This window comes from Lolium rigidum, chromosome 2 (genome assembly GCF_022539505.1).
Source record: "Lolium rigidum isolate FL_2022 chromosome 2, APGP_CSIRO_Lrig_0.1, whole genome shotgun sequence".
Classification (NCBI taxonomy): domain Eukaryota; kingdom Viridiplantae; phylum Streptophyta; class Magnoliopsida; order Poales; family Poaceae; genus Lolium; species Lolium rigidum.
This window is the reverse complement of record NC_061509.1, coordinates 95,432,099-95,443,006: the sequence shown is the minus strand read 5'-3', so window position 1 is coordinate 95,443,006 and position 10,908 is coordinate 95,432,099. Positions and strand designations below refer to the sequence as shown.

At 45.0% G+C, this 10,908-nt stretch overlaps 1 protein-coding gene across 1 annotated transcript in view; it reads right to left on the bottom strand.

Annotated features, from left to right (window-relative positions):
• Positions 1-8,704, bottom strand: part of LOC124686933 (probable helicase MAGATAMA 3) — a 10,282-nt gene extending 1,578 nt beyond the window's left edge. The window contains exons 1-20 of the mRNA XM_047220807.1: positions 8,392-8,704; positions 8,171-8,309; positions 7,919-8,058; positions 7,445-7,642; positions 7,135-7,332; positions 7,006-7,041; positions 6,764-6,849; positions 6,358-6,408; positions 5,884-5,992; positions 5,686-5,791; positions 5,425-5,522; positions 5,251-5,355; positions 5,085-5,177; positions 4,899-4,952; positions 4,480-4,538; positions 4,314-4,398; positions 3,876-4,235; positions 3,657-3,779; positions 362-448; positions 5-289 (exon numbers count right to left, since the gene is read on the bottom strand). Coding sequence (XP_047076763.1) covers positions 71-289; positions 362-448; positions 3,657-3,779; positions 3,876-4,235; positions 4,314-4,398; positions 4,480-4,538; positions 4,899-4,952; positions 5,085-5,177; positions 5,251-5,355; positions 5,425-5,522; positions 5,686-5,791; positions 5,884-5,992; positions 6,358-6,408; positions 6,764-6,849; positions 7,006-7,041; positions 7,135-7,332; positions 7,445-7,642; positions 7,919-8,058; positions 8,171-8,309; positions 8,392-8,526 — 2,481 coding nt within the window. The 5' untranslated portion in view covers positions 8,527-8,704 and the 3' untranslated portion in view covers positions 5-70. The remainder of the gene's footprint in view (positions 1-4; positions 290-361; positions 449-3,656; positions 3,780-3,875; positions 4,236-4,313; positions 4,399-4,479; positions 4,539-4,898; positions 4,953-5,084; positions 5,178-5,250; positions 5,356-5,424; positions 5,523-5,685; positions 5,792-5,883; positions 5,993-6,357; positions 6,409-6,763; positions 6,850-7,005; positions 7,042-7,134; positions 7,333-7,444; positions 7,643-7,918; positions 8,059-8,170; positions 8,310-8,391) is intronic.
• Between the last annotated feature and the right edge of the window lie 2,204 nt (positions 8,705-10,908).

Here is a 10,908-nt window from a genome sequence, read left to right as displayed (position 1 = left end):
GCTCTTATCAACGTACAAGCCTTCTAATGAAATTTCTCCACGCGGACCGACCCTACATTATAGCCAACAATTAATCATCACCACCTCCATCGTCACCCTCCATGGCATCATAATCATCCCCGTCTGCTTGGTCAGCAGCATCATCAACATCCATGGCTTCTTGCCCCGCAACCACTTCACCAATTGCTTCTATTGCCTGCAATATCCTAGTGTCTGGAGGAGGAGGTTTTTCCACCTTCATGGTTTTGAAATTGTCCTCGGCAAAGAACGTGGTGAATGGCTTTGAGACCTGCAAGGTGGTCATAATTAGATTTGGCAAATGTTGTTTTCTGAGCTTTAAATGAAGATACTAGCATCTCACCTTGAAATAGTGGTTTCGCTCTTTGGCACTCTCAACAAGGTTGTTCCAGTGTTCATCTTTCTGCAATGTTGAAGCAGAACCTATTACCTGCATTACGCTAACCTGTTATTTAGGTTTTACAAAACAACAAAGAATAATAATATAAACCAATAAACTCCTGGGGAAATATAGAATAGGTTGAAACAATGAATTTGAGTTACAGATTGATCTTAAACAAAAAAAAAAGGAACTCATGCACTATAAAATCCATACTCTCGCACAGAATAACAAAAATTGCAGGAATATCCATGAACAAACATGTTTGGTTGGTGTGCGTAATGTATTGAAAAATGGACGGGACTACCCGGTGGCGCCGCACGGATAGTCCTCCTGTGCAGCAGGTGCAGAAGCAACTAAATAGGATGTGCATGCATAAAAAGCTGCGAAACATGCTTGGCTCCTAATCAAGTCCCGACAAACACAAAAAAAAGGCTTAGTACGAGCTACAGTAGAATAGTTCACTCCATCATTAACTTTTTGCATGGCTACAAAAGAATTGAACGATCTGGAAAGCACTTCCTCTTCACGGTATAGCTGCCAAATTAAGTAGGCACAGTTGCTACTCCCTCCATACCGGATTAATTTCAAATTTCAGATTTGAAGGGGAACCGTTTTGTTAGGCAAATATCTTCAATAACTCCCGCAATTAAGTGGAGCACGTGGGGCTGGCCTCCTCCATCTCGTCCTTTCCTTTTCCTCCTGTCTAATATCTCCAAACGCTTGCGTGTGGTGTGAACGGGGTCCTGCATGCGATGTGAAATCAAAATGTACGTTGTTGGCGAGGGAGAAGGAATAGAGTGGCCGTTCCAGGGGGGAGAAGGGAATTGGGTGGATGGAGTAGCTCGAGCCAGATCTCAATGCGTCGATGCATACCGAGCATGGCCATGTGGATTGTGGAGGAGGTCGAGGTTGAAGCCGCACCAGTGGCTGTCGAGAAGATGGTGATGGATGAGAATAAACAAGGTGGATGATGAGATGATCACGGCCGATAAGAGCAAGGTAGAAGAGGAGATGGTAGGCTAAGAAGAGAAAGGTGTCCAAGGAGGACAAGCATGGCGAGGTGGAGGTGATTCTAGCTCTGGCCATGCCCCGGCGATGTCATTGCCAAAAGGTGGTCTACGGGGAGAGCTAGAATCACCTCCGCCTCGCCATGCTTGTCCCTCGGACACCTTTCTCTTCTTAGCCACCACCATCTCCTCTTCTACCTTGCTCTTATCGGCCGCGATCATCTCCTCATCCACCACCATCTTCTCGACAATCACTGGTGCGGCTTCAAACTCGACCTCCTCCACATGGCCATGCTCGGTATCCAGCGACGCATTGAGATCTGGCTCGAGCTTCTCCATCTACCCAATTCCCTTCTCCCTCCCGTTTGACGGCCACTCTATTCCTTCTCCCTCGCCAACAACGCGGTCCTTCTCCATCTCCTCGGATAGAAACTGCTTGATGCCCTTGTGCGTTTTATAGGAACGTCTGATCGGGGAAGGAGAAAAGGCCGGGTAGAAAACGTTTTGACTTCACATCCCATGCAGGACCCATTCACACCACTCGCAAGCGTTTGGAGATACTAGATGGAGGAAAAGGAAAGGAGGGGGGCGATTTCAGGAGGCCAGCCCCACGCGCTCCACTTAATTGCGGGTGTTATTCGATATTTGCCTAACAAAATATGGTTCCCCTTCAAATCCGAAATTTGCCGTTTAACCCGGTATGGAGGGAGTAGGAGTACTTTTTGGCTGTCAAATTAATTAGTCCTAGTTATCAGGTTAATTGTTATTACTTGCCATATTAATTAGGTTCTATAGTTGCCAGATTAATTAAGCATATCTGTGAGGCTCAAACAACCTAATTGCCAAATTAATTAGGCCTTTCACAATGGGTTGGCTCTTGGAGCAGGTACAATAAGTTCTAGTCAGCTGGCTATAAGGATTAAAATAGTATATTATTGCTTAGTTGGAGGAGAGAGAGGAGGAGAGAGAAGAAGAGTGGGCTCTTATGCAAGAGTCAGCTCTAGCACGTGCTCCTAGACACTTTGTGAGAGTGAAAGATGGGTCGTACATTGATAAAGTACTAGATTTTTATAGCTCACTATTGTATGTGTTGGCTCTAAATTGGCTATAGATGACATGGCACTTGGCTTATAGCCAGCTGGCTACACTATTGGAATTGCTCTTACCGTGTTATCATAGGAAGTGGTGTATCTTAAGATACAACAACTACTACAATGCACTGTCTCTTAAGGTTGTATCTACATTCAATGATTTTTGTGACGTGTATGAATGTGATTGGGCTAGCTTACCTATCTGCGTGCAAGTGTTGTTTTAGCTAAGATACAACAACATCATCTCTCCTCATTAACTATAGTGCCACATAAGCATATTGTCTATGATACCGTGCTAAGATACACCCATTGTGAAAGGCCTTAACCTAACTACAAGGTTTAAAGAACCCAATTGCCAGGATTGATTTGCAAAGTCCAGCACTCCTCGTCGCCGTCGTCGGTAAGGGCTTCATCATCGCCCCGCCGAAACCACCGCAAGGTCCAGGACTCCGGGCTGTGGCTCGGTGTGCTTCCAGTGCGCGTCTCCCCACTCCGTGCTCGGCGGCGTCCTCGTGCTCCGTGCTCAGCGGCGACGGCAATGGCGGCCTCTTCTGCTGCTCTGTGCTCGTCAACCTCCACTGCTGCTCGGCGGCGGCAGACTCCGCGCTGCTCCGTGCTCGGAAGCGATCTCGTGCTACATGCTCAGCGGCGACGGCGGCCTCCTCCGCTGCTCCATGCTCGGCGGCGACATCGGCCTCCACTGCTGCTCTATATGTTGCTAGGCGGCAGCGGACTCCCCGCTGCTCCTTGCTCCATGCTCGGCGTCCTCCCCGAGTACTTCGAGCTCGGCGGCGGCGGCCTCTCTCACTACTTCGAACCCGTGCGGTGGCCTGCTGCTCCGTGCTAGCGTGGCTGCTTCACGTCCTGGTTCCAGAGAGTGATAATGTCTGGTGGAGGGCTCCCGTGATACGATAAGATGCAAATGGGAACGAGGGGCTAAGATGTGGTTGGTCCCCTAAAGGAGCGATGCACTTTTTTTCCTATTACAGACAGTCGCATAGAAACGCCAGCCATGCGGCGCTTGCTTATAGATTTTTCCTTGAAAATTTATTATTTCTACTAGTATGCATGCAATGTGTATCATGAAAAAAGTAAGTGCAATGGAAGCGGGCGAGGGGCTGAGGACGAAAAAATTATGTTTGCATAAACAGCACTTACTAGTACAGCAGACCTAGCTCTGGTAATGGCAACATTCATTCGTCGATAATCATTAACGAACCCAATCTTTTGCTCCTTATTGCATCTTACACATGAAAAAATGACAACTTCCTTTTCCCGGCCCTGCATGTGAGCAGCAAGATGCAAATATTATAGGCAGTGCTACTTGCTAGTGTACCTAGAGCAGATCTGCAAATGCATGAATAATAAATTAGTTACCTGGAATCCATCAACCGTGTTTACATCTATAACTTCCTTTGATTGGTCACCAAAGGTTGACTTAAAATGGTCCTTCAAAAGTTTGACCTGATGCCTGTATGGTGATATAAGAGCTACTTGAGAACTAGATTTGAGCTCTGGATAGTGCATGGCCAGCTGGTGATATAGGAGGGTTATGAATTCCACTTCATCTTCGTTCACCCATGAACCACTTCCAGACGGCTGGGATTCAATCCCATCAATATCAAAGAAGCAAAATGGTCCGAAGCAGCTGTAAGAATGCCACGGACGTTTTTTGTTGAGTCCCTCCCCATCTTGTAGGATACCTTCATAGAATTCTTTTGAAGGGAATATGCTAATCTGGTTATTGAAATGGATTAACAAAATCAGAAAACCATTCAAGTTTCCTGCTTAGATGAACTGGGAATGGAATAATACCTCTGGATGCATACGATATTGAATTTTGAGCATTTGCACAGGAAAACCAGCAGCTTGAAATCTCTGGAACAAACTTGTTGCATATCTAATGGACATTAGCATTGTATTAGCATTGCAATGCGTTAACCCTGTGAACTACTTAAAAGAAAATAAGCAGACATCTTACCCTAACTTCTGAGCAGTCTTTGATATTACAGTTGCGGGCAACTGAACTGGGTCACCAACCTGATAGGAATACCAAAGTGATAGCGAGGATACGGGGTCAAAGTATTTCATGTATCAAGATAGCAACAAAATTCACAAGATATGAAGTCAAATGGTCAAGAACAGGCAGCTAGGTAGGCCGTGGGCGCAAACAAACGTACACGAAGAAATGAAAACAAATCTCTACAGAACCTAAGCTAGTGAAATGATTCTAACTTTAATTTACAAGGAGAGTGAGAATGCCATCATGTGTATGACCCTGATGTTCAATAAATTGGTTACACAGCAGTACAGTGATGAACTACAGCATATTGAGAAGGAAAAGGTAAATGACTGAATAAAAGAGATGTGTAAATCATCTGAGGGAAGTAGATGGCATACAAGAAAAACTTGTCTGCATCCATGAACCAGGGGTACAAGAGTCGCTGGTTCTACCTGAAAACAAAGTACATATGTCAAAAATTTGCAAATATTTCGCAAACAGAAGCATAAAGAATGCAATTTATCAAACTGCGATTATGTTAATGCTCCATCAGATAAAACAGTATGCACAAAATATGTACTCACAGCTTGTGCGGCTTCATCAATTATAACAACATCAAAAGCACGAGTCATCCTGCTGAAAATGGCTGATCCACTAAAACTCAGGGTAGAAAATACCTACGAATTTTCACTGGCAATGAGAATAGCATTTTCAAACATAATGAATATTGATAACAACAGATGTGCATACAATAGCTGCTTCATCAAGAACTGAAGCTCTAATTCGATCATATTCACCAGCTCCTCGCCGCCCACCATCTGATGAGCGGTCCACACCAGAAAGTTTTTGTTGTATCTGAAAATATTGGAACTCACTGTAACTGACACGAGTTAGACAGAGTGCTTAGCAACTAAAATCACATACAAGGTAATCCATGGAAACTGCTTTGACAGAATGATGCGCCTTTAGTCCAATACGCACAATCTTGGGATTGTAAGTGCTGTTGTTTTCATCACGTATTCCTGAAAGCATACAATAACTTTATTGGTTAATTTGCTGATGATGAAAGGCATAAGCATGAGCTTATAAAATTATTATTTAACAAGTGTCATATCGATGCAAGAATACTTTTATTGTGAAAACATTTTCCAGCATTAGATGACATAGAGCCAAAAACCCTTTAACCTGTTAGAAGAACACGCGATACAATCTCGTCAAGTGCCGAGTTGGATGGAGCACAGACCAACACATGGGCCCGATATTTGCGATTGGAACTTATGACTTCAGGTTTCTGTCCAGAAATGTTTAACCATGTAAGAAACAAACCATCGACATCCAGGCATAATGGCAAAATATAATTTAGTGCCAAGTATAGAAGAGTACGAGGTCATTCCCAGTAGGATAAAAACCATCATCACCATCGACAGGCATAATCAAATCTCGAGGATTTGCACCAATTAGCCAAGGAGATGCTTTCATCCAGTTTGCATTCCTATCATGTAAAGTCTGCAGTAAGATAGTGCTAAGTGCCAACAAATACTTACAGTAGAATCTTGAAGAGTTTCGCAACAGAAAACACAAACAAAAAGCACATAAGAAATCCGCCACAACACATGAAGCTAGATGTAAGGGTCGAAAAATGATAGTGCAAATGTAAAGCAGAGCAACCTTCTCCCTCTAATAAAGCCTGGTTCACCCTACGGCTTCGACACATCAAAGAATAACGCGAGTGACATGAACTGAGGGTAATATAGTTAGTACCGCACACCATGTAGAAGTACAAGAAAAAAAATGGCAACAGATGCACCAACTAAAGAAATGTCAGAAGCTAACTAGGAGATGGGCACTTTAACATACTTGCCCTCAATGTCCAGTTCTGGCCCATGCTTTTGAACATCAAACCCTCCTCTGCAAAAGGATCAAGAAGCATGTGAGATACATGCTCCCAGTTTTATCCACAAGAAACATTAAGATAAAGAGGACTAAGATTTTGCAAACTGCAGTGTATATGTTTCCATTGTACTCCCTCCGTTTAAAAGTAAGTGTCGCAAGTTTTTTTTAGATTCGAATATATCTATAATTAAAATGTGTCTAGATACGTCCGTATTTAGATAAAGTTGCGACGCTTATTTTAGAACGGAGGTAGTAACTTACAGCATATCATTTCTGATAAAAAAAAACACAAGGATATTTTCTCGTCTCCAAATATAATTACTATTATGCATTTCACTAAATATTACAGAAATAAATTGAAGACTGTTACTTGGTCTGCATTCTTGCGGGAGCGGAATGAAGAACAGCACTGAGAAGTCCAAGGATAGTTTGTGTTTTTCCGGTTCCTGGAGGGCCCTACAAATAAAAAGTAACACTCTGCAGTGATCTCCTTGTAGATTCTCAAGAACATGCATAGATCCAATATTACTCCGATACTTGACATTTTTCCTTGGCAAGGTAAAACTAGAATACACTGGAGGTTAGCAAAAGCGGTAATAGTAGTACACTAACCTGAATAAGAACAAAGGATCTGCGCGAAAGACCTGCCTGGAAAAGACAATACAAATTTGTTAGGCACATCAATTTTCCTCGGAACTAGATATGCCAACAATATCAAATATTACTGCAAAGTATGCTCACATTAACTGCTTCTAGCTGTGAACCATTAAGATTTGTTTGCAGGTAATCCATCAGTGGCTCAGGGACATTCCAAGCACGGTTTTGATCATCTCCATCTTTGTTCTTGTCAGACGCTGAAAGAATCAAATCCTTAAAAGGAAGCGAAGCTACAGAGTGCATCGCAGAGTACTCTCGCAGTATAGTAGACAAGCTGCACATCTGGGAATATTGACCAAAAAGGGGAAAAAATCAAGCTCATATAAAGGAGTACCCCTCAATAAATGAGAGAAGTAGGAAAACTCAGGAAATCGTTGATAACAACCGAACTCACCTTTAAAACCCACAGGAAGCTATCTGGTGTTGAAAAAATGGAAGCAATGCGCTGCAGCCTTGAAGACTTAACAGGCTTTGAAACATTCAGATTTTTAATTTCCCCCGCCACAAATGTTCTAAGAGAGATGGTAGCTTTACCACCCCGCTGTTCCACCACGGCAAAGGCATATGCAGTAGGAGTTACTCCCTCCTCAAACTGTAAATGCAGGCACATTTCAACTCATCATTCATCCTCAATATCTTGCTTCTGTTATGTAGATCTGATGGATTATTTATATTTTGGTACAAAATTATCTGAAAATATTCATAGCAATATGAAGAACTTTGAACTTGTATGTATATTAGTCTGAAATATTATCCAAATTTCAGATTTGACAAACAAACAGAATGAGTGTTTAGGTTGCGAAAAATTGGGTGGTAAATCAGGATGTTGACAGGTTCCTGCTACAAACATTACTAGCAGGAAACTTACTTTGTCTTTGGAGAGGAGGAGGAGGTCATTCTCTGACACAATGTCCCGGAAGTCATCAGGCACGGCCATGGGGAACTTGTGGAACCCCTCAGACTCTGTACATAATCCCACCGCCCCTTTCTGCCAGTCGAGGCCAATCTCTACTCATCACACCAAAAAGGACACAAACCAAAAAAAATTGCTTAATAAACCAAGAGAAATAGAGCAACACACACACAGAAGCGGGCAACTAGAGCAAAGACAGACGCCCACCGTCCTCCTCGCTGCTGCGGCCCTGGACGATCTGCGCCTTGACCTCCTCGAAGAGCAAGGGCTCGAAGACGCCTAGGTACTCGGCCACCGAGGCGTAGCTGTTCTTGGCGTACTTGAGCCCCTTAGTCTGATCCGAACCCTGCCACCAAGCCGGAGAAAAAAAGGTTGAGGGTTTCCGGCGTAATTGCGCTACGGCGGGTGGGAGAATTGTTGCTGCGTACCTTGGAGTCGGCGACGAGACGGAGGTAGTCCCAGCTGAGGACGATCTTGAGGAAGCGGTCCGCGGTGGATGCGGCCGACGGGGAGGAGGAAGAGGCCCCGCCGCCGCCGCCGCCGCCGGACTTGTCCACCGCCATGGATTTTCTCCGCGGCTGGGGAGGGTTTGGGGTTTAGGGGAATGTGGACACGGCCCGGAGCCTGGTGAGAGGTAGCGAGAGATAGGGGCACGGGGTCTGGATGTTGGACTCCTGTAGGACTGTTCCCGGCCCGTCTCGGCTAAACCGCACTGGAGGGAGGGAAGGAGAGAGCAGGGCGGCGGCGCCGCCGCGCTGTGGCAGGCGGCGCTGTCTCAGACCGGGCGGCGCGCGCGTGCCTGTCTGCGTTGCGCAGCGACAGAGGGAGGTACCAAGGCAGGGCTCCCCTCGCGTCGTGCGTAGTGCTTCGCTTGTTTATGGGCTTTGCTTAAGAAGAAAAGAATGATGCTCTCATGGGCTTCTATTCTGCTGTAGACCGGGCCCAATCTGAAAACTATCGAAAAATCGGGGTAAGAAAATTTATAGGCCATAGGCTTCTAAGAATGAACCCGATATATTCGATGCAGCCGTATGCGATTTTTTTTATAATAATTAATAATATAATACTAATTATTTTATATTTTTCGGAAATACATGTTTTTAAAAAGTTTCGAATATGTGCCTCGGTAGGCCACGCGTTGACCGATTGGTTTTCAGCGCGCCGATCGACTGAAGTGAAACCCACGGCCTCGTCGATTAGACCTGGTCGGCTCAGCCGAAACCGACTAGGCTGCCCTCCATGCAAAATTAAGAACTATACATGCATATGAGCATTTTTTCCTTGCATGCAGACCATTTTTCCTTGCCCCACGTCTCTTCTATGTGTGCACAATCGATTGGTGCATGAGGGTGGAATAGTTACCGGCCAGGTCTCTTCTCAGTATGTGCACACAACAATCAGGACGCTGTGCCGTCTGGAAAAATAAAGAAAGAAGGAGGCGATGGATTGATATGCTGCCGGGAGCTCACCTCGTCGGCAGCCTGCTTGCCGATCGGAAGATGGCCGGCCAATTGTTAGCCCGTCGGCCGACCGGGTTCTAGATTCGAAAATTTCTAAAATCGCATATTATTTATGAAAATGATTTTAAAAATCATAATATTTTTAAAAAATCACCCTAAGATCCCGCCCGTAAGGAAAATGGCAGGGGCCTGTTTGGTGTTATTTTGGTGGTTGACTCTCCAGATTTCATGAGAACCCAAACCGAATACTACCACGAAGTCCATCTTAGTCAATAGAGCAATTGAAAACTAAATTCTACATTTAACTACTTGTAAAAAAAAATATTTGTCAATTCTCTCCCAACTGGATAAAAATTAAACTTTTAAAAATCTGATGTATATTACGGAGATGCTCCCAATGTCGGCGGTGGTCATGCTCGGTTTTGAATGGAACGGTGGCACAGAAAAAGCCCATGAGCGTGGAGTTGGTCACACGGTCCAAGCTAGTCTACACTGGCAGGTCACCTGCGGTGCAAGTGGAGGGCAAATGGCCTTCGCCGGTATCTGTGGCACTATTGGTTTTGGTAAAAGAGATGAACAGATGAAGAGTGCGGTAACTAGTGCGGGCCAGATGTCCTCTTCCTATGATAGCAACGGCAACCAGGGCCACGGCTACCACCCAAGCTCACACCGACGAGATGGGCATCAAAGATAGCACCTCGTAGTGCATGGACACATGCATGCTGAACTTCAAGGATGCCATTGCGCTTGTGGACTGTGCTGCCGTGACATGGTTGTGTGCTGCGGGAACGAAACGACATAACATCTTAGGACACAATTTTTACACAGGTTTAGGGGCCTCCGGAACGTAAGACCATATGTCATACATATCTGCCATTGATGATGAGGGTATACACAGTATGTACAAAGAGGTGGTGGCTGCTGGGGATCTAAGAGGACTAGTTGCTTTGTCTTCGGGCTTCTTCTCTTCTTCGAGTGTTGTCCTTCTCCGATTCTAATGTCTAACCCCCTCTATATGTGGCCATGGTGCTTCTTTTATAGCTCAAGGTGATACCACAATGGGGATGGTGCTTCTCTTGACGGGAGGAGGAGATGGACACCTAGCTGCCTAGTTGTCTCGCATGCGCGGCCAGTTGGGATAGAATTGACACATATTAATTTTTTGCAGACACCGCGTCTGGTTTCATCGCCATCTCCAGTCTGATCGACCGGCCGGCTAGATGCACGAGATCTTCTTGGCAGTCCAGTAAAGGTTGCAAGTGGGTACTGGGGGAGGATATGTGGATGAAGAAGACCAACCACATGCTCGAGGGATGTGGTTACATTGGAAAGCAGATAGTTTGGAGAACAGAGGATGATGGCTTCAACCAGAGGTGTGAATGTGGGAAGGACATGCTGACCAGGGAACAAGATGACCAACATGCTCTGCCTTTCTGGTTACTCAGAGAGGTTGAAACTATAGGCCAAGGAAGAGGAAGATGCTCA